The following is a 24338-nucleotide window of genomic DNA, read 5'->3' on the forward strand; positions in this document are numbered from 1 at the left end:
TTGGCGTGTAAGATATTAATAGGAAGAATTTGAATTACAAAAAGAAAACACCTGTATTTATTTCCCTCAGGTTTGACTGGGAGAGAGTGAAGAGGTGAGCCTCAGTGCAGCCGTTCGATCTGCCCTCATTGAACACACGAACGCGTGGCATGTGATGTGCCCGTGGCAAGTCCCGTGCCAGGGCCACCTCCATGCCCAGAGTGGGTCTAGGCTAGAGAGGCCGTGGAGAGATGGGAGAATGACTATGGGACATGCACAGCCATAGTCCCAGACGTTGTTCTGCATTTTGGGTGGGAAAGGGATCTTTAGAGGATGTTTAGGGGGGAGTGGGAGTAAATTACTTCAGTAAACCTGTTTGTTTTTTTCTTTTTTTCTTTTTCTTTTTCTTTTTCTTTTTCTTTTTCTTTTTCTTTTTCTTTTTCTTTTTCTTTTTCTTTTTCTTTTTCTTTTTCTTTTTCTTTTTCTTTTTGTCTTTGTCTTTGTCTTCTTTTCTTTGTCTTCTTCTTTTTTCTTTTTCTTTTTTTCTTTCCCTTTTTCTTGTTGCTTGCTCCTTTTCTTTTTGCTTTCTCTTTCTTTTTCTTCTTTTTTAAGAACTACTTCCCTTCTCTATTTGAAAGTTTAAGGAATAGCATTGAAGTTGCTTCTAAAGCAAGTTAGGTGAAATGGTCTGGGGTAGTTGTTATTGCTAATGAAGTCTAAGCTAGACTTTTTTCAGACAAAACAAGACACACACACACAAAAGACGGTAGAAATGAACAGCAGAGCCAGAAAGCATAGCTCCCCTTTCTAGCACGGTCTCTTACGTGTGAGGTCGGCTGTGGGAATACCCAGCATGGCATGGCTTCCCATAACTCATTCCCACTCCTGGTCATTTGTACCCATAACAAAATATTTAGAAAATTGATTTCAGCTGCCTAAAGCAATGACAGAGTCATGGCAGTGAAGGAACAGATGTCCTTCTTTATAGTTAAGCCAGATGTCGCTGCAAAAGTGGTAGAGAAAATAAGGAAATAAAGTGGAGAAGTAAGAGAAATGCAAAGCTTGCAGTCCAGTTGTGTTCTAGATTCAAAGCTACTGCTCCTCTGTGGGCTGCTTTAGGGAGAGCACCTTCACGTGGTATTACTGGTGAAATCATGGTCCCAGGAATAGGAAAGGGAGAAGAAGGAATAATGAAACACTTGGGTCTTTGCAGTTCACTCCTGCTTGCCTGAGTAAAAAATCAATATCCAGGGAGGGAGAACTTGGCAATCCCTGGCCGTTAGTGATGAGACCTATCAGGAAGATCAAATTTGTAAGAAAAGCCTAGAGGTGATGGAGAGGGTATTTCAAATATCCACCATGCAGGATTTTACTCTTGAAAAGTCTGTCTGGAAATCGGTGTATTACTTGAATAAACACTCAAGCTAACTATTTATTTGAATCTGTATACATGTATGTTTGTGACTATATCAGGTGCATTATAAGTTAATAAACAAGATAAAAATTAAACTAATCAGAAATAAAAATGGAAATTATCATGTTCTTTTAAGATACTGTTTAATTGTTTACCACTTTTTACTGTCATTCACAATGATTATCAATTAGTCTACATAGAAGGAATTTGCATAGGAGGTAATGAAAAGTTAAGCTAGAAAACTTCCGCATCGCTTGGAATGATTTCTTGAAAAATCTTTACCTATATCACAGATTCAGACAGAGATCTAGTAGATGTCTTTCACAACACCTGATTTATTTGATTAGCATTTTGATTCAGACTAACATCAGAATTATGGAGCAACACCATTATTCATCATTTTTGTCCTTACATGTAGGCAACTGTTTCAACTGAAGCCTTCTACTTATTATACAAGGGTGAGAAGAATGAAATGTGCTTTTCAGGCTTCTCCGTTCTCTGATTTTGTTGTTGCAGAATAGTTACTGACACCAGGCGAAAACTTACAAGCTGGAAGTCTCCCTTTCAAGATCACTAGCAATCTTACCTGTTTGAATCATAATCAAACCACAGCAAAGAAATACCTCAAGCGTCCAGTTCACTCAATCTCTATCTATTCTGAACCTTTAGAGAACACAGAAATCCTTATATATACTTATTTCTACCCACAACCTTAACCCCCATCCTTCCCACCTGTGTTTGTCAGTTTTCTTTCCATGACATCAGACTATTTCTTTTGTTCTATAAAAGTGTATTAAAAGTGCTTACTCCCTTAGGCAAGCCTGACAACCACTGAAAAAACAAATTCGAACTAAAAAAAAGGCAAATATATCAGGCAACTCTATGTAAATTACTACTGCGATATCATAAAGCATCACTTCTTAAGTACTTATCAACATAGATCTTGACTGTACTCATGTGTAAACTTTTTATTTGTCTCTCATCATATTGCAGTGTGACCCGAACTCTGCTCTCTGCTACCCGTGTAAATGAATCTCGTGGGCTATAATCCCCCCATTTCCTCCCACCCCCCGCACATGTGCACACACCTAATCTGTGAAGGGAGAGCGTTGTGGCAGCCGTCTCCTCTGGCAGGCACTGAAGCAGCAGCAGAACAACTCTGGCATCACTAACTGCAGCTTGGTGCCTTTCCCCACATGCTGTGTCCGAGGATTTTGCATGACCCTCCCTGCCCAGCACCTTCCGCGGCAGAGCCGACAGGAGCTGAGCAGATACGAGTAGCAAGAGGATGGAACCGCCCCGTAATGGGTCGATCGTGCCCCGTTTCCAAACCTGTCACCTATGCGGGTGCCGGGGAAACACCCCCCGTGCTGGACCTGGCAGCTGCTGGTGGGATTCCCTGCTCCACTTTGCAGAAATACAAAGGAAACAGCTAAAAGAAGTTTTACAACAGTTTCCACAACACTAGATAGTGAACAAAGAACAGGCAAAAGACACTCAGGTATATTACAGAATCGGGGCCAGAAGCGTTAACTATAAAAGCTTATGAAGGCAGCATTTACAGAACACAGATCCTTACTCTGGACTTCAATCTCCCTAAATCAAAATATATTTTCCCAGAAAACCTTGCCTGTCTTTCTCTGAGTTCTTCTAAGAGGTGCACACATACACATTGACTTTCTTTCTTGGTGAAAACCAAATCATTCCCTCAAAGCTTGAGGAGTAGGAGCTGTTTCACTGCTTGTTTAGTGAAACCCCTGCTCCGGCTTCTCATACTTCCCTAGGGCAAAACAGAGCGCGTTGCAAATCAGTGGGGACTGTAGTTGAGAGAAAAGAAGAATTCTTTCTGCAGTCAGGTCGCATTCGGGTGACATATTTTAACGGAAGAGCTAGGCTGTGAATTCAGTACATGATTAAAAGAAAAATGTCCTGTCGGTGGAAGCTCACACAGGGAGGGGTTTTAATCAGTGAATATTTTTCCCCCATATAAGAAAGTCTGGTCACACACCTATTAACTATGCTGTGCCGAAGGAGTCAGCCTGATGATTACGGGTGAGCACAGATCTATTGCTGTCAGGATCAGTGAGACGCCTGGCTTGCTTGCACCCTTTACACTGCGTGTGCAGACGCAGGCTAAGGAATCAGACCCTCTTAGAAAAATAACTTTTTATTACTTAAAAGCACAGCTGCATGTAAAAAACAATTAGAACTGCTTTTTCTGGAAATTAAAAAAAAAAGCAACAAAGGGAAATACTGCTTCATTTTTTCTAAATGAAAAATATTGGATTTCCTCATTCTCTAAAAAAAGTTTAAACCGCTGATCTTTGTTCCGGTGCAGAACAGCACTTTCTCTTATAATTTCCAAATTTCTAGTGTAACATAAATGTAGCATTCTGCTCAGCTCTAAAGGGGGCATGTAGGAATACAAGTTTTTCAAGGCACTTTAACATGCCTTTACTTCTTCCACTGCCTCTCCTGCTTATTTGCAGAGTCGCTGCCTTGTATTTGCAACAGCGACCAACAAGTGTACTGTGCACTGGGCTGCTGCGGTTCCATGTTCAGTGTCAGTTCAGGTTAACTTGAAAATAGTGGAAATTAGTCTGAATGAAAGTATCTAACTGAGAATTACAGTAACTAAGTTGCAGACTTATGGTCTATTACACTGCTCCTGCCATGGGTGAGATAATTTTGGGCAAAAGTTGAAGGGGAAAAAAATTGATATTTTCCATATCTTCCATTTATCTCCAGTGTTTTTGCATAATTTTATTGAAATATTAATGAACTCCAAAAAATTAAAATAAGCAATTGACTTTTAGTTTTTACTCTAAATACTTTTCATGTAAACAAAAATATTTCATAATACCCGCACACAATTTCATTGAAATTTTTGTACAATATTGAAAAAATGCCATAGTAATTTTCATGTAAAATGGAAAAGAAATCTATATCAAGCACTGCAAAAAGTCTAGAACAATTTAGTTCTTATATTGATTAGTTGACAAGGTGAAGGCATTACTATATTGCAAGTGCTTAAATTGCTGTCCCCTATCCTCTCACCTTTAGCCAGCTCCACCACAGAAGTTGCTTAACTCTTTTTCACAAATCCATATCATAACAGTTAATGAATAAATGAGCATGCAAATAGCTATAATATCAGTTCCTTTTATATGAGCTGCTTGAAAAAGCACATGCCCCCAGAAAGGACAACTGAGATGGAAAAAATACAGATTTGTCTTGATTTTGTCTCAGGTAGTAGCTTTATTGACCCAGACTGGTAATTAGACAAATATACTTGTGTATTTTAGTATCTACGCAATACCATGCATAATGGGGTCGAACTAAATCTAACGAGAAAGGACAAGGTCATTTCTCGCATGTAGACGCAGATACAGTCTCACACTAATTTTGTTTCTCCTGATTATATTTTTTTAACACTGAAGGCTTGGTATTGGCAGAGGGCTGTATGCATCCCTGGTCTAATACTATCAGCATTGGAGGAACTGCACAAGGCATAGATTGCCGTAAAAATACAATAAGGCAACAACTACAAAGAATTAGGGGTAACTTCAAAAGCCATTTGCACAAGCCATCTTCTCTGCAGTCTGTTCCAGAGCCTGACAGCTCATCTGTAACACTGCTCAGGCTGAAAAAGTTATTCTGAGTTTTAATAATCTGGTGATCACTCTAAACTTACTAATGAATCTTTGAGTAGCCAACAACCCACCTTAACTCACTATTCACATGGCTAAGAGACAAGTGTTCCTGGCGAGAAGGAGGAGGAGGAGGATGATGATGATGAAGAAGAATAGGTATATCTTTTATACTCTCTTTAGAGTAATGCTGAACTTCAGCTCTGCAAACAATGCAAAGTTCATTTTCCATGCCTCTTGTACGATTGTTTATTATGGAAAAGAGGACATATTAACTATCTCTGAAACAAAAAAGGTGAAAAACTTGCAAACAAAAATTCAAGAAAAGATGCAATACCTTCAGGACAACTATATTTTACTCATGTACCATTCCTGTAGCCCTTAACACTAATTTAACTCATGTTTTATCACATGCTGATGTTGACTGGATTTCTTAATCAATCACACGTCACTTGAGGAAGTGGAAAGAGAGCAAGGAACCTGACTGAGCGCTGGTGTCAACCCCTACAGGGATTTTCTTTGGAGAACAACATACACGATGTGCTTCCTAGCAGCCTTATCTGTCCAATTATAAAAATAACAGGGCCATAACTAATGGGAAAAGGGAGGCTGCTGCAGTGCCCTGGATGAACCACATTATATATTGATATCATTAGCCCTTTTGTTACATTTAAATGAATACGAACCAAACTGCAGCTCTGGCTGCCTGAAGGGAGGGGCAAAACCTGCTCTGCAAACTTTTTTGGAGCAACTCCTGGAGGTTTTCAAATGGCATCGAGAAGGCAATTCTAACATCGGGCGTAGAGGAAAAGCCATCCAAATTAACCCAAAAAGGATTCAGAATTATGGCTCAGTAGTAAAAGCTTGGTCAATGATCTGAACTTCATTAAGTCACTCCAGCACTGCCCCTGATCTTAGTCTCTCTATAGCTCAATAGTCACAATGTTTCCCCTGATTAATTATTTACATGGGAGTCATAACCTCCATTTTAATGTCTGTTGTGCTAAATATGTTTGTTAATTAAATTCTATTTTTCTGATTAAAAAAAGCATTTAGGTCTACTAAATGTCATAATTCATTTTCCTATTAAATAATCAAAATTTGGCAGATTCTTTGAAGACAGCAGGACAGAAATAGTTCACAAAATGAGGCAATTGCATAGGGTCAGTATGAGGCACTGACTGGTGACAGATACTCAGAAATAATGTAATCAGATCACGTTGTTTTTCATTTCCTTATGGAAGTGACGCTGTGTGTTCTGGGGAGAAGAACACACATATAAGACAACAGAGAGTCGTGAGGAAAAAGTAAGAGGAATTAATTCCTCAAAAATAAGAGGAATGATTGCATTATTATGAATCCTCATCATAGCAATAAAAATTGAAAATATTTTAAATCATCCTACCCGGTTAATTAAAACAGAACCTGCAAACGTAAAGATGACAAGTCTAAGAATATCAATGATTAGATTTTTAAAAGTGTTCAGCAAGAATTTACGTCAATAATTATGAAACTTTTGAACAGGTAAGTACTATTTTTATGGAAAATTAGGTAAGAGCTAGAAATATTATTAATCTATTTTTTAGCATAACATGCCTCATGAAGTTCAACAAGGGGAAGTGCAAAGTCCTGCACCTGGGGAAGAGCAACCCCATGCACTGATAAATGCTGGGGCCACCCAGTTGGAAAGCAGCTTCACAGAGAAGGACCTGAGGGTCCTGGTGGACACCACGTTGAACATGAGCCATCAATGTGCCTTTGCCACAAAGAAGGCAAATGATATCCTGGGCTGCATTAAACAAAGTATTGCCAGCAGGTCAAGGGATTTGATCCTGCCCCTCTGCTCAGCGCTGGTGAGGCCACACCTGGAGTGCTGGGACCAGGTCTGGGCTCCCCAGTATAGGAAAGACATGGACATAGTGCAGAGAGTCCAGAGAAGGGCCACAAGGGTGATTAAGGGACTGGAGCATCTCTCCCATGAGGAAAAGCTGAGAGCTGGGACTATTCAGCCTGGAGAAGAGAAAGCTCAGGGGGAATCTTAGCAACACCTGAAGGGAGGGTACAAAGAGGTTGGAGCCAGGCTCTTTTCAGTGGTGCCCAGTGCCAGGACCAGAGGCAACAGGCACAAACTGAAACCCAGGAGGTCCCCTGTGAACATCAGGAAACACTTTTTCACTGTGAGGGTGAATGAGCACAGGCACAGGTTGCCCAGGGAGGTTGTGGAGTCTCCCTCCTTGCAGATATTCAAAAGCCATCTGGACATGGTATACATGGAAAATACACACTATTTATAGATTCAGGAACTGAAGGGTGCACTGAGAAGACATCTTCTCAGGACATGTATTTTAGTGGTTATGTTTTATATGCTCTTGTTGTCTAACTCAAATCCTGGAAGTCGGTAAGCATTTACATGTGGTTTTGTCATCCCTTGCATGCAGACTTATAGTTAGATATACCCAGTTATGATGTCGTCCACCTCTAACTACTATACAATGATGCAAACTGCCTCCACGTTGTCACACTGCTGTACCCATAAGGGATGTATTCCTGTAGCAGAGTGAACGCATGTTCCAGACCAAGGCAACTGATACTGAAGGAAGACCAACTTCTTTACTCTGAAACTTTTAATGGTTTTGACCCCAGTGGTCTCTAAAGCACCATAGAAAGAGTTTCAGACTAAAACTATGGTCAGCAGCCCTACTACTTCTGACAGTACCTTCACTCCACCATTTACAAAAAAGTCAAACCTTTCTTGGGGGCCAGAATGAGGCCAAATATAAATAAAATGAATTGCCACAATAAATAAAGAACATCTCAAGCCTTGTAGATCTGTACCCCAAGTTCAACGTGTTTTCAGCTTTCTTTTCTGTCTGTATATCAAGAGGGCACACGTGAAACAACATTCAGAAGCAGCACAGAAACTCAGTCCTTATAAAGATGAAGCCTCAGCTCCACACCCTCTTCTCCAGCTGGGGAGAAGGTGGCAGAACAGACACGAGGCAGATGTATGTTGCTTAATGCAGGGATGGAGATGCTGACACATTTCCACATGAGGATGGTAGAAGAGCTGACTGGAAACCCACCACCACCTCTAGTTTCATCACCATCACCCCTCAAAAGGGGATATTAATAAGATAACAATTCATGAGATTAGTCCAATATTGTTTGCCTGACACTGTGTACTGTCAAAAATGTCACTGTAACCAGTAGATGTCATGTGAAAACTTATCTTTCTCTACCATGTTAAAAAAGTAGAGGATAATTTTCTCTGGCAATGATTTAAAAATAAAATGTTGGTGTAAGTCTTCTACCCCCTATAGGCCACTCCTGCCAGCTCCTGCCTCGGTCCACTCTGAAGAACAAAATGGGGCTGGACGTTTGCCTGCTATGGCTGCATCCATAGGAGGGAATTCCCACATGCCTGGGAGTGTTCCTGGCATCAGCATGCCATCACCCAAGACGCTACATGGGCATGAGTTTGGCCTGCTCCGGTTCGCACTGTCCCCACAGAGTTCCCAGGCACAGTTTTGGTCAGGAGAGCAGTCCCAGGGATTACTCCCGGTGGGTGGCTTGAATGCACCATTGAGACCATTAGTGGAGACGTGAACTGTTCTGAGCCAGTTGGCTTCAGTACCCAGTTCCCTTGGCATGCATATATTTATTTGTATAGATGTAGTCTGTCCATCTTGCAGGAGAATCATTCAGACTCACAGTGATGACAGTATCCAACTCCCAGTTTGGGTGCCAGGAGTGTTTTTTCTTATACTTGTGATTTTACGACTTCGTTATATTCTGTAGAAAGTGATATATTTTTCTTGGCTATGTTTTGTGCTTGGTAGTGTTACTGATAAATTATTCCTTATTTATTAGTGCCTGATTTTACCTTAGGCAGGTATGTTCACTGCTTTCAACTCCACTATGGAAAAGATTCAATACTCTTAATCTCTCTATATCACGTCTTTGCCTGGCTTTACACTGTAGTGTACTAACTGACACTTAGGAGAGGCAACAGATGGACCTCTGCTACATAAACCAGTGCTTTTCTTCAAAATTTCCTGCATTCGATCAGCATCAACATGCCAAATAGCTTGAATGTTTTGTATGTTTTTAAGTCTAGGGTTTTTTCTTTATTTTCTTTCCCCCTACATTTTAGGTATAGGTCTTCTGTACAGTGAAGAGTAATGTGATGAGACCCAGATGGAAAGTTCATCTCATCTTGTGCAATGCAGTGTTGTGAGAAGGTAGTAGCTCCTGTCCCCAGAAGTAGTCAAGTTGTGTCAGCCTGTCACTCTGCCAAAATTAATTTGTTTTGCTTTTTCAGCACTGATGAAGTTATGCAGCTGCTAATTCCAGAGCTACCTCGGTGAACCCCAGCCTGGGGGGTCTCTTCTTGATAGTGTAGCTGTGGACAAGCTTGCTATGATATTAGGCTCAGGGTCTAATACAAAACTTTCCGCAATCACTTGGAAAATCTTTAAATCTTCAGGCTATTAGAATCAGTGACTACCTGGCATTTAACATTCTCAGTGCGCATCATCTATTTTCAAATAAGAAAAAAGACTGTATGAAGGGTCTTCCTCAAAGTTGCCAAGCTGTTGCCGTTTTGACTGTAATAGCCATTTGTTCCTCAAAAATTCAGGTTTCAGTAAAGATGATCTGCCTTGCATTTTAAAGTTAAAGGTGTTGTGTGGAAGGATTTATTCATCAAAATAATATGTACTGTGCCCTACACATCAAATAAATGTAGATTTTAAACACACAATTTACATATATTTCTTCTTTACTATTAATTGTATCTCACTTTCTCATATTTCCCTTGATTTTCACCCAATTTAAAGAAATGTTTAACACCTTCAATTCCCAATTGCTTCAATAGCCACCCAGAATCAGGATGAGATACAAAGTTACTGTTGCACCAATAAAACATACTTTTTTAAAGAAACAATTATAAAGCAAATACAAAAAGAGCCTTACTCTGTTAGAATTAAATAAATGACCGTTGAACCTATTCCCTGCAGCAGGGTCTAATGTAGTCACAGCTGCAGCACTCTGCGCATATAAAATTTTTTATACCAGTTTAAAAAAAAAGATTTCAATAAAAAGTCACCTTTCAAAAATGGAGAACTGCTGCTATTGAGTTATATATCTCAACAGGTATCCAATATTTACCCCTGGAGGGACTTCTTACAGAGGCTCTAACTCCCTACAAATGGAAGTGCTCACCTTCCCACTCATTTGGACAAAGGTTAGCGTGATAAAATGATTTGTTATGCCAATAAATTTTTTGTTACACTGTAAAATGGTTTGTTACGCTACTACTGGTACATAAAAATGTTATGAAAATTAAGTAGGTTGTAAGGTCCAAAAAGGAATAGGCTACTTTTAGGAATAGCTACTAGGAAAAGAGAAAAAGAAGGATCCTCTGATCTGCAGTTCTTCAGTACTGTAAAAAGACAACTTAAATGACCTTTTAACTAACAATTGAAATTGGTACCCCAATTAGGAAAGCAGTTATGCATCTGAAGTGAATGGGAACTTCCTCAGGTCAACAGTACTCAGAAAATGGGATGAAAGTGCAACAAGTCTGATAATCTAGGTGGTGACTTCTGTCCTGTGTGACAATAAATCAAACAAGCCTAAATTACAATTCAGAATGGAAACTGAAATACAGACCCATGGTATGCTAACCATAACGTGCCACAGATGGGATAGCAAGATAATAAGACTGGAGGAAAACCTTACTTTGTGTACAGGATTTTAATTTTAACATTTGGTATATCAGTCAAAAGCAGTATCTGAAACTGGCAACTATTTAATTCACAGTCAAGCTTTGTAAGTTCCTGGCACATTTTGAACTTGCAATGAATTGTATTCAGATTTTTTTTATGATTGTTCCAGGCAATCAGTCACTCCACAAGAAAGGGAAGGCCTGTCACATCTTATGCTTTATAGTTATTACATAATTTTTATAATTTTCCATTTTCATATTTCTTTTAGTTTGTACATATTAAATGTTTTTATTCTGTTATTCTAATATTAAAATTTTTGTTCCTGTAATTTGGTTAAATTTTGACCAGAACTGTATTGCACTGATAAGTGCAAAAGAAAACAGTTGTCAACTTCAACAACCAGTTGTATTTCCACTGAACTCTGAATTTGTTTTTAATCACCAAAATTCTAGAAAACATTCTAGTACAATCCATTTTTCCTTATAGAAGTGAGGAAGTATTGGAAAAATTTGTGGTTTTCTCTCTTTAAACCAATGACCCTCACTACAAGAAGGATGTTGAGGTGCTGGACCGTGTCCAGAGAAGGGCAGTGAAGCTGGTGAGGGGTCTGGAGCACAAGTCTTATGAGGAGCGGCTGAGGGAACCGGGCTTGTTCAGTCTGGAGAAGAGGAGGCTGAGGGGAGACCTTATCGCTCTCTACAACTACCTGAAAGGGGTTGTGGTGAGGTGGGTGTTGGTCTCTTCTCCCAAGTAACTAGTGATAGGACAAGAGGAAATGGCCTCAAGTTGCACCAGAGAAGGTTTAGATTGGATATTAGGAAAAATTTTTTCACCAAGAGGGTGGTCAAGCATTGGAACAGGCTGCCCAGGGAGGTGGTGGAGTCGCCATCTCTGGAAGTGTGTGATTCTGTGACACTTCGGTTTCCCTTGTACAGGCTCACTGAAGCAACTCGAGTGAACGATACTGCATTGCAAGGGAAATTTGCTGCAAATGAAGAGCCCATGGGAGAAGAAACCTGCTTTGAGTATCAGGCCCTCACAAGAGTGAGGAAGGTGCATTCAGTCAAGCTTTGCTGATGCAGTGGGCAAAATGCTTCTGCAAGGCCTGCTTTCACAGTGACTTTATAATGTATGTTGGCACACAGAGGCCTGGGCCTCAATAGATGTGATTTTGTCTTCACTGGAAAAGATCCTGACTCAGAGTCTTTGCTGCCTGACTGAACAACAGTCAAGAGAAGGCTTGTGTAGCTTGTTTGTGATGTCACTGGTGCCTGAGAAGCTGATAGGCCAGCAGCAGACACATGGCTTTTGTAGATGCATGTGATGTCACTGGTGCGCTAACCAAGTGCGCTAATTCAGACATGGATTGTCAAGTGGAAGTTCATTAATCACTGCTGTAAGATAAAAGTTTATTAAATTTTGATTAAAATCAGTGGTAAGGAAAAAGCACTCAGGATCTTAAAAAAGGCATTTAATAATGCAGAGAAATGATCTTGAACTTTTGGACTATTCATTCTAGACAGTTGGACAGGATGACAGATGTTAACGACATACACTGATTTTTTTCTTTCAGAAGAGAAACGTACTTACTTTGAAAAAAATGTAAAAACTAGAATCAGAAAATAATTTTAAAGTAATGAGTGAGATTTATCCTATAGATCCCTTCTGCTTTGCTGGTGGCAATATTTACCATTCCATTAGTAAAACAGCTTGAAGTACTGAATAGACCAGGAATATCCAGCCTTTCTGGGTGCTCAGACCAGGTTTCTCATCTGACTAGTAGGAGTGGGCTGCAGATTGCATCTCTCCTACCATTGTATGACAAGCACGAGTGACCATGGTTAGGACCACGAGCTATGAGCATTTAAGTTCTCAGGATAGGTCCAGACATCTGGGATGTATCAGACCTATGTGCCTCCACTTGGGGTGGGCCGGTTGCTGCGTACTGCACGGGGCTGTGTAAAGAAAGAGGTATCACTTCTAGGCGACGGCAAGCAGCTCATGCCAAACAACCCTTTAACCACAAGCAGAAGCAGCCATCAGATTAAGGAAAGCTTGTGGCCAAGACTGGGCTGCTGCTCCCAGAGCAACTCACCCAGCCCCAGTCTTTCCCTACACCGCAGACTTCTTATAACAACTTCTTGTACTGGCAGTTTTTGACTGGTATTGCAACTACAAAAAGTGCATCACTGAGGTAGAATAATCTGATAACGCAGAGTCCCGGGAAAGAACAGATAATGTGGGTAAATAGAAATGAGAACTTTAATTCCTAATAATTCCCTGACCTTTTTAAAGTGTTACATCTGTACCCCAATTTGGGAAGAAACCTAGCCATGTATCACATAAAATGTACTTACGTTCAGGGCTGAATAAATACTGTCATTGATTGTGAACTTCAGAAGGGTTTAGGCAAATGCATTTAGGACAGGCCTGCTCTCCTTTGCTGCACGTCTCAATGAATGAGAGCCGAGAACTTGACTTAATTTCCACCTGTACCAGCAAAGGGCAGAATGGGGACTATGCCTGTACAGAGCTTTACGAGATACGAGCAAAGAGAAGAGCAGTGCACATTTTAATAACGTGAATATCATTCGCTAATACAAAATACAATTAAAAACCCGTGCTGCTGTCCACCAGCTGCCTGCAGCCCCTTTCAGGACAGAGACGCCCACCAGCAGCCGGCTGCATGCGAAAGGGCTGCCGGGATCCCAGTACAAAAGGGAACAGGAACTTACGGAGAGGAGTATTTGGATAGCGCTGTGAATGACCTCGAGGTACTGGAAATCAATTATGCAGCCTGTCACGGAGACGTAGGAGTAATCGTCTAGGATGCCGGGGGCAGAGGGACGCACCACCCGCCGTATGCAGCCGGGGCCGTGTTCCCGCCACCAAGAGCGGTGCATTGAGATGTTAAAGGTCATGAGATCAGTTTCCTAGGAGACAGGGAGGGAAAGAGCATGAAAACCTCTCACTTTGTGTTATTTAAGGTAAAGCAAGGGAAGTAAAAGATGTTTTCAATTATCATAAGGAAAATGAGATAAGCAACTTGCCTTCCCGCTCACTCCAGTAATGTTAACACGAAAGTAAGCCATTAAAGGGGAGAGAGGAAATTGCAAACGTTTGTTTATTTTGTAATTGTGCATTGGAGCTTCTGCCTGGCAGAAGAACCGTGTGCCAGGTACTGTACAAAACACAGCGCACATCCTGCGTCTCCATGGACTTACAGACTGAAAAGCAATTTTGTTGTTACTTGATTAGAATGCCACTTAAGAATTAATTTTTTTAACAGGCAACAGAGGCAGTTTTACCCCATGGTACTGGAGACAACCTAAAACAAACTTCCATCATAATTAGTTAAAGTAATAGCTATAAATTATAACTATTATTTTAAGTAGGACAACAGCTGGGCAGACTGTTTCAGCTGCCAAATATTCAAACGAAAATTTGTCTCCAGCCAAGCACCTTGCTCTCTTTTCTCCCCTCTGCCCCCCATCCAGGTTCCCATCATCGCTGTTTAGCTAAGAAACCTGCTTCTGTGGACTGATATGGGCTTAAAATACATGCACTAACTTCTCTTCCGTCAAATTGTCTTCAGACTCAATCACAGCTTGTCCAACCAGGCCTTAAACCTACCGTAACACATACTGGCTGCATTGTAGCCCACATAGTACGTATAATGCCTGTGCAGTTTAGTTAACTTTACCCCACTTCTACTCAGAGCAGTGAAAGCGGCAAATGTACTAACGCACTGATTTTCTAACAGTTTATCTATGAAACCAGGAAAATTCGTCTGAATTAACAACAGATTTACGTCTTTAGGCCACGCCCAAGTAAAATACGCTGAAGCTGAATGGATGCCATTTAAATGCCAAAAAACAACCTCCTCACTGGACATAATTGTGAGATTAGTTATATTGATATTTTAGAGATTTAGGGTTCCATGTTTTGCCATCTCAACTCAAAGGTAGTTGTAAAAAACATACGCAAAAGTGTCAGCTGGATGCCCACAAAATAATCCCGTTTCCATACATGCCAGTTTGTGAGCATTGCCCATGACGCTGATTCACCCTTTGCATCCCACTCCGAAAATCTGTCCTGTCAGTCTGTCTGCATCTGTTTACTTTCTCTTACTGTTTTACTTTCACCCTGACGAAATGGTGATTGGGTGCAGATTCTAGATGTAGAAGGAATCCTTTTGTCGTTTTCCTCTGTTAACTGCATTTATTCTGGTCACACCTGAAAATTAACGGGTGAATTACATCCTGCTGGTCTCTGTTACTGCTATTTAGCAGTAAGAAATGTGCCTTTGTGATTTGTTGCTCTGCTCTCCGTAACTTCTTTACCCTCAGGATGCAGACTTGCTGGAGCATTATTTACAGTCGATGAGGCATTTGTCTTTCGACTTTGCGTGTCATTCCTTGATACTGGTTTAGAAAATTTTCAGCTGCAATAAGAAAATGGCTTGTGAAAACAGAAGTTGACAGACAACTCAGTTTATCGAAAACATAACTAAATATACAGTCATAGGAAACAGCCAAGGCTTTCTGTGTACATCAATGCCAGAGACTGCACAGTGTTATCAAGTGCTTTTAACAACTGTCAACTGTAAGAAATGCCATTTGTCAAGCACCACATACATATTGACTTTCATCTATTTCAGTAACTCTTTGTTGAGTAGGAATACAAATTTGTCATGTGGGCTAGTGCGTATCAAATATTGCAAGGCAACACGTAGCTACCACAACTCTGGGAATAAATTGCGATGTCCATGGCATTGGTGTCACAGCTTTATTTGCTCTCGAGGGGTTTTTTCTCCTTTATGCTTTTTTGTCTCTAGTTTTTGATTATTATGCCCTGTTTCAGTGTTTATGCCTGGCTAGTTCACAGCCAATGGCAAAGAATAATGGTAAATTTTCGTAGGGAAACAGCTTGATAAATGTTACTGACACATTTAAAATGTAAGAATTTGGCATGTGGTCAGTACAAACACCTCTTATAAATAAAACCTTTCATTTCTGGAATATTGTTATGTTTGGTTCTTGGGGTGATTAAAAAAATTGCTTGACTTGACGGTTGTGTTCATATTTCAACGCTGCTGGTGATGCAGTGAGAGAAGGAAATAGCAATATTATAGTTAAAATTCTTTTATTAAAACCAAATGTGATGTCTTCACAGCACTTTCTGCTTTTTGAAGAAAGATTACTATTCAGAAATTATGGAAAAAGGATGGCAGAAGAGCTTCTCATAATTACTTTTCACTGTATGTCCTCAGTCCTCAAAGCAAGTAAAAGCAGATAATGATGGCCCAACAAAGATCAGTTTTAGAAATGCAAACAAAACTACCTGGTGCATTAGCTTGACCTCTAAAATACCACTTCACAAAATGGCAGCTGTAAGCTGTTTGAGCTGATAAATGTTAAGCTGCCAATCAATAAAAGAAAGCCTGACAAAAATCAATTCTTTTTTTTTTTTAGCGGCTGAAGCACACTCCTCTCTGACTTCTTGGAGATTCTTAGTCCGTAAAGTGAGTCGAATGTGCCAGGTGTTACAAAATTAACCTGTATCTTTATCATAATTTATAGAAGTTTAGAAAATTCAAACCTCTTTGCCTGGGTGTAGAGGTTTTAAGTATCAGTGAACTTCTGAGAGTGTTTCAGTATTTGTGAACTCAGTGCTTGGAAATCCTGTGCATGGTGGAAAAGCTGCTGCCCCAGTGGCGTGTTCTCAGTTGTATGTTTAATGAAAGTTTAGAATTCTTTCAGAAAGTACAAGCAGATACTTGAAATTTTTCAATAGATCATGTACTGTTTTCCAATGTCACAAACAATCATTAAGGAAATGCGTATAAAATCATCAATCTTTACCAGGCGATGTAACGTAAACCACTTATTTCATATAAAAGAATGCTGCTGCTTCATAGCAAGAGACTCAGTTTCCAGCTCTGTACAAGAGACATCAAGTAGACTCTTTGGAATTTGTTTAAAAACTGAAATTTCAATCATGGGTGGAAAATTGTTGTCTTCTGAGTTTCAAACTCATAACATATATCTTGATCTTAATTCCATACATCAGCGGGTGAACTATACTTCCTCAGCTGGTAGCCTCTCAGAGACAGGGCATAAATGAAGAGTGGGCAGAACACAGATAATAGGACTTCCAGGAAAATCATATGGGACTTACGGAAGTGACAGAGGGAATCTGGCAGAGGGACAGAGTAATCCTATGTCCTGCTCCTCCCTTTTTCAGTCCGCACTGAAGCAATGCTCCAGTCTGTGGTAAGAAGTTCACACCTGACCATAGAATCAGCCCAATAATCACACTTCTATTGATGTAGAGTCCCACTTATCTGTCTTTGGCTTTTTAAGCTTTTAAACTATGTATAGGATTTGTGTTGGCTGTCAGCCCAAGGATTAATTTTGATCATTATTGGTAATCATTGCTATGGCAGGTACTTTCTTTCAGGTGAGATGTAATCCCTTTACGTCCCAATAATACTGTTTTCTAAGTGCTTGGAGATAATGTTTAAATTCATTATATATCTGCTTAAATTCCACATTTGGTTCCAAGTGCACATTTTCTGCTGGACAGGGCTTTGAGCAACCTGATCTAGTGAAAGATGTCCCTGCCCATGGCAGGAAGATTGTTCTAGATGGTCTTTGAAGGTCCTTTCTAACCCAACGCATTCTGTGGTTTTGTGACTCTATTTTTAGGTGGTGAATCTAGATGAAATTTAACAGATAATAGCTTGACACAGTGTATTTTAAAACTAAAAGGCAATAATAATGATATTATTTTCATTTATTTGTTTATACTTTATGTGCAGTCCCTATAACAACAACACAGATAATTAATGAGAAATTAAGACTAACTAAAATCACCAGAATTAAAGAAAAAAAGACACTAAAATTCCAGGAAAAAAAACAACACACGAAGATTGCCTTGTATAATCAAAAAACACAATCCTATGACATGATGATTTTGTATTGCAGAAATATTTTTTTCACTGTATGTTTCTGCTTTATGACATGCTAGTTTATATTTCTTTCATTCCTTGTTAGCATCTGAAAAATACACTCCTAGGAAATCTCCAAGAAAGACAGTATGTTGAGTGGGATGGAAGAGAAGCAGCATTTTTTTCCTCCATGAGACAGCAGTCAACACTTGAAACCTCACAGAGAGGTACAAGAGCACAACGGCCTGGCAAAGCATGATGTTAGAGATCTTGACATTATTTTGCTTGTATGATACCCAGCCCTTCCTAACACTTTTTATGATATTGATACATACTACAGAGAACCCATATTGTTGAGACCCTATCTGAAGTACTGCGTCCAGCTCTGGAGCCCTCAGCACAGGAAAGACATGGACCTGTTGGAGCGGGTCCAGAAGAGAGACACAAACATGATCAGAGGGATGGAACACCTCTCCTATGAAGAACGGCTGAGAGAGTTGGGGTTGTTCAGCCTGGAGAAGAGAAGGTTCCAGGGAGACCTTGTAGCAGCCTTCCAGTACTTAAAGGGGGCTTATAAGAAAGATGGGGACAGACTTTTCAGCAGGGGCTGTTGCGCTAGGACAAGGGGTAATGGTTTTAAACTGAAAGAGGGCAGATTTAGACTAGATAGAAGGAAGACATTTTTGACAATGAGGCGGTGAAACACTGGCACAGGTTGCCCAGGGAGGTGGCAGCTGCCCCATCCCTGGCAACATTGAAGGTCAGGTTGGACGGGGCTCTGAGCAACCTGGTCTAATTGAAGATGTCCCTGCTGATTGCAGGAGCGTTGGACTAGATGACCTTTATAGGTCCCTTCCAACCCAAACTATTCTATGAGTCTATAATGTTTATTATAAATAAACATTAATTAAGCTGAAGCAATAAGGATTCCCATCCCATTTCCTAAGGGTAACAAGGATGCTCTAGTTCTGGCTTGCTATCCAGTTTCTGTTTTTACCAGTGAGGAGAAAAGATTTTCAAAGAAACACCTGGTCAATATGTAATAAAAGATAATATGCATAATGATAGGAAAAAAACCAGTGTATTTCCTTGTAATTCCCTACACCAAATTAAGCTAGTAGTTAAGATTCAGTGGTGTTGGCATGGCCAATGGACATGCACATTTCTTAGTATCTAATTTCAAGCAGACATTAATCCTCATTAGATACAAATGATGTGTTCCAGTGTTAACGAAACCTGCTCTAATTGTAGATGTGCTTTGAAGCATAAGCATCAGCTACTAGCAAAGACCCCCATTGGCAGCATAACCTTAGTTTTCCACCCTGTTATTTCCTGCAATGACAGGTTCTGATCCTGACTTGCTGCGTGTGACCAGTTATGCTCCATCTCCCCACACTGTCTTTATTGGGATGATGATTTTTGAATATTGGCTATTGACTCAATTTTTTTCCTGTTTATTTTTAATTTAAACTCTTGCTTCAGTGTTACATAGATGGTTTTAACCTGCCCCATGAGCTAGAGACTGAAGGTAGGAATTGTGACATTCCTGTTAATGCGATGGAAAAATGAACCATGCTTCTTCCTCTCTAGGTGGCCGCTGAAAATATAATACAGCCAATATCTTGTCCTCATCCTGAGCACTGTGGTGAAGAGATTACATGAAGAGCATTCTTAAACCGAAGCTTATGGGTTGACTCTATCAGGACTATTCAGATGTCTGAACTAGCTGATAGACTGGACCAAGCAAATTAATGTCTTTGTGGTAGCAAACCTAATGCACACTAGACCAGAGGGACCATGTGATACACAAAAAATTAATTACTCTTAAAAGAGAAAATTCATGATATCAAGATCTTCTGACATAGACCATGAGGTAACCCCAGTATCACGGGCTAAGAGTGGCTAGGAGAGGCAAAAAGGCAAAATCATTTTTGAGGGTAAGGTTCATGGTTCTTGTCCACTGAGATTAGAGGTTCACAGACTAAGCAAATCCTGTAACCATGACATCGGACCATGACTACAGGAAAAGATTTCCATATCAAACACAACTACTGTTAGCAAGTTACACTGATTTAATCCAGTCAATCCACACTACAACACTTGTTAACCACAGATCTGTTGGAGTGGGACCAGAGAAGGACCACAAAAATGATCAGAGGGATGGAACATCTCTCCTATGAAGAATGGCTGAGAGAGTTGGGGTTGTTCAGCCTGGAGAAGAGAAGGCTCCAGGGAGACCTTCTTGCAGCCTTCCAGTACTTAAAGGGGGCTTATAAGAAAGATGGGGACAGACTTTTTAGGACTTTTAGTCCTTCCAACACAAACTATTCTATGATTCTATGATTTGACTACATGCCACCCTCTACCTCACCCACCATAGGGCTACAGAGAGTGTTGTCAGATTTTATTTTATTTTTTAAAAGTGAACAAAATAATTTTCGGAAATGTATTAGAAAAACAGGCAGATGATCTACCGAAATGATAAAAATAGTTCCTCTGTGTTGTTTAATTTGTCACATGGTCAGGGATATGTTTCCTGCCTTGCAAAACAGGAAATTTTAAAACTATATTTGCTGAACTTCCTAGCAAAGTGGAATGTCTTCAAAAAGCCAGAAAGCAAGAAGTCAACACAAGAAGCATACTGTTGTCGTCTTCACGCAGCGTTAGTATTAATCATATGAACAAGTCATAACAACCAGCAAGGGCCTTTTTTCTGAAACTTATTGCCCCTAAGGACGAGCTCTAATCTTTGGCAATATTCAGCTCCATGCTCAAATCTCACCTCCATGGCTTATTCCTTTTCCTAGGTCTGCCTTCCTTTTGTGGCAGACTCTGCCTGAGAAATCGCCCAGAGGTACCCGAAAAGGAAAAAATGGCATGAACCAGGGTGTTGTAGTGTGGTGGGTTGACCCTGGCTGGGTGCCAGGTGTCCATCAAAGCCACTCTATCACTCCTCTCCTCAGCTGGACAGGGTAGAGAAAATATAAAGAAAAGCTCATAGGTTGAGGTAAGGACAAGGGGAGATCATTCACCAATTACTGTCACAGGCAAGACAGACTTGACTTGGGGAAGAATTAATTTAGTTTATTACGAATCAAATCAGAGTAGAGGTAATGAGAACTAAAATGAAATCTCAGAACACCTTCCCCCTACCCCTCCTTCTTCCTTGGCTCAACTTCATCCCCAGTTTTCTCTACCTCCTCCCCCTGAGCAGCACAGGGAATGGGGGTTGTGGTCAGTTCATCATGCATTGTTTCTGCCGCTCCTTCCTCCCCAGGGGGAGGACTCCTCACACTCTTCCCCTGTTCCAGCGTGGGGTCCCTCCCACGGGAGACAGTCCTCCATGAACTTCTCCAGTGTGAGTCCTTCCCACAGGCTGCAGTTCTTCACAAACTGCTCCAGCCTGGGTCCCTTCCACGGGTGCTGTCCTTCAGGAACAGACTGCTCCAGTGTGGGTTCCCCATGGGGTCACAAGTCCTGCCAGCAAACCTGCTCCAGTGTGGGCTCCCCTCTCCATGGGTCCACAGGTCTTGCCAGGACCCTGCTCCAGTGTGGGCTTCCCACGGGGTCACAGCCTCCTTTGGGCATCCCCCTGCTCCAGCATGAGGTCCTCCATGGGTTGCAGGTGGATATCTGCTCCAGCATGGAGCTCCATGGGCTGCAGGGGCACAGCCGGCCTCGCCATGATCTTCACCATGGGCTGCAGGGGAATCTCTGCTCTGGTGCCTGGAGCACCTCCTGCCCCTCCTTCTGCTCTGACCTGGATGTCTGCAGGGCTGTTTCTCACACATATTCTCACTCCTCTCTCCAGATGAAATTGCTGTGTGCTGTTTTATTCTGCGCTTCTTAACTATGTGATCCCAGAGGTGCTACCACCGTTGTTGATGGGCTCAGCCTTGGTCAGCAGTGGGTCTGTCTTGGAGCCAGCTGGCACTGGCTCTGTCAGACACAAGGGAAGCTTCTAGCAGCTTCTCACAGAAGCCATCCGTGCAGTTCCCCCACTACCAAAACCTTGCCACACAAACCCAATACACACAGGAAGTTCAACATGAGAACAAAGAAATCACGACTGCCCAGAGAAGGTGTTGTGCTCCGATGGAGTCCTTGACGTGTGATTAAGCTGACCACTTAGTCTGAAAATTGCTCTCACCTATTCCATCTGATGATCCAGAGGTATGAGACAACCCAGGTTTGGATTGATGAAAAACTGCAAGAACTGCTTCAAGTTCTGAAGACTGGGAATAGGATAAGGGTTTGTGCAAAGTCTGGGCAGGTTGGTGTGTCCCTTACTCAAGCTGTATCTGATTTTGATCGAAATGAAGAATCGACAAGACCAAAATGTAACTGTAATTGTAAAGAACTGGAAGCATCATTGGCAGGCCATATATAGCCAAAAGCACAAATGCTGTAGGAAAACTTCTCAGGGCAGAGAGCCAGGAAAAGTAAAAGAAGGCTTGAAAAAATCTTGGTATACAAAAAAACCTCTCGAAAAAGTTCCAATTATGGGCCATAAAAAGAATCTATCCAAAAGGTTCATGAAACTATGAACATTTGAAAAAGGAGTTTAGAATGTAAAGCAATGTTGAGTCTCAGCAAGAACATTTTAACCTATCTTTTTTTTTTTTGCTGCTGTTTTTAAACAAAATTTGAAATATCACAAAATTAAGATTTGTAAACAGCATAACTTCCCTCAAAGATAAACTGCCTCAAACTGCATAGAAAGCTCTTCCCACCTTATTTTGCAATATCTTGTTTATTGATATCCAAAGCAGAAGGGATAAAACCCATGTGCCTAAGTACCTCACCACTGTATACAGCCTCTAAGCATTCGACAAATACCTGGCTTAAAAAAGTATGTACCTATTGAGAAGACTCTTGCAATGTTGATGGGGACTGGATTTCTACATGTAAAATGGAAAGGTCTGGCCTGGCTTGATCATGCGAGATCTGTTAGTTCTTTTGTAGTCCTCTGTCTTTTGTACCATGGACATCGCAATGTGACAAACCCTGCAAACCTGACCCTTTCCTGGGGTGGTAGTTCTAATCTTACTAGAAAATTTATGCAAATAGGAGACACAGTTTGTGCCAAAAGCCCACATAATCCAGTATGAGGAACAGATGCAATGTAGCCTCTAGCCAAAACAGGATTCAATTTTGTTATTATCCAAATAACTGTATTTTATGCACAGTGGTTGTGAACAAAGACAACCATGGGGATAAAGGCATGATTAAGAATACAATGTCTCAATAATAGTACAGTTAATTTTAATAATCTCCTTCATTTCTGGTGGGTTCTGTGCTCTGCCTCTGCCCCAACTATAGGAGTATCGTAACATCCCTTGCTATATAAGGAGATAAATGCTATGTTGGAGATAAAATGCATGAGCGAGTGGGTCCTAAATTTAAGGGTCTACCAGACTCCAATGATATTAGAAAGAACCATAAAAAGACTTTTGAAAACTCACTTGAATGTTAAAATTTCTGACAAGAAAAATAACTTCCTCTTTTGAGACTAACCAGAATGTTCCTACCTGCATCCAGGAACACTTTAAAGATTAATAGGCCAGTTTAAGCAATTGCTGTTATGTTCTCTGCTTTGCTTGCTCGAAGCAATGCAATTGCTCATGATATTGCCAACTCTTGTTGTTTTACGGCAAGTCTGGTTACATTCAGCATTTTTGTTAAAGACTCCATTCCCAGGGACATGAGGTTACAATAAGAAGTTTGGTTTGTTACAAGAAAGTGAGCTGGAGAGTAAAAGCTTCAAACATCATGAGCCCTACTGTTAGGCACTTCCAGTCTGTGCCGTAACTGTCATGATTTGCTGCTTTTCTTAAAGCTGAGCTCCTGGAATCTAGATGGGAAGCATCTGTCCCCCATCTCAGACAATCATGGAACCCTCAGGGTATAGGAAAGGACCAACTGTTTTTTAACTGTTTGATCAAAGAGGATGACTTAAGTGCTCTCCAGAAACTTAGAAGTCAGACGTCATAAGGAAGACCCAATTTTACTGATATTTAAATCAAACCACATGATTTCTTGGAAATTCTGTCAGAAGATCCTGATTTTTATTAGGATCTAATAAATTCACTGCATCTTTTGAATGAACTCGTATACCACTCATTGAATAAAACTGTCTGCCACTAACAGATTGCCAAGAAGTGAGTATCTGCACTGCTGAAGTCCTCCTGAAGACTCAGAATACAAAATGAGACAAGATGCAATAAGCAGCAGAAGTGTATGGAGCTGCTAGAGGTCTATTTTCTTATTATCTTCATTTCAGTGTAGCACAAGATGCTCTTAGAAACATACACTTCCTCATGACACTTTTTTTCAATATTTCATGTCTGTGTTATCAGGTCATCATATTTTTGCCAGTCTCCCAAGTTTTGTGGTGCTGTTTGCCAGTGACCCTGGTTTAGCAGTGATCCTTTAATCACAGGTTTCGCTTGTATTCTGCTGGAGCAATGACAGTCCACAAAACGAAACTGATATACCACTTTAAATAAGCAAAGACAGTCCCTATGGAAACTTTAAGGTCAGACGATGAAATCTGAAATACTCCCTATCCTAGCAGAAGAATTGAAGCACCAGTGACTATGGAAAAGAGAATC

At 40.7% G+C, this 24338-nt stretch overlaps 1 protein-coding gene across 1 annotated transcript in view; it reads right to left on the reverse strand.

Moving 5' to 3' along the window:
- The window catches only part of NKAIN3 (sodium/potassium transporting ATPase interacting 3), a gene marked incomplete at its 3' end in the record, with an annotated part of 360451 nt that overhangs the window by 51463 nt on the left and 284650 nt on the right, over nucleotides 1-24338 (reverse strand). Inside the window, exon 4 of the mRNA XM_081996270.1 lies at nucleotides 13508-13705. Coding sequence (XP_081852396.1) covers nucleotides 13508-13705 — 198 coding nt within the window. The remainder of the gene's footprint in view (nucleotides 1-13507; nucleotides 13706-24338) is intronic.

Source organism: Phaethon aethereus, assembly GCF_964289735.1.
Source record: "Phaethon aethereus genome assembly, chromosome: 2".
Taxonomy (NCBI): Eukaryota; Metazoa; Chordata; class Aves; order Phaethontiformes; family Phaethontidae; genus Phaethon; species Phaethon aethereus.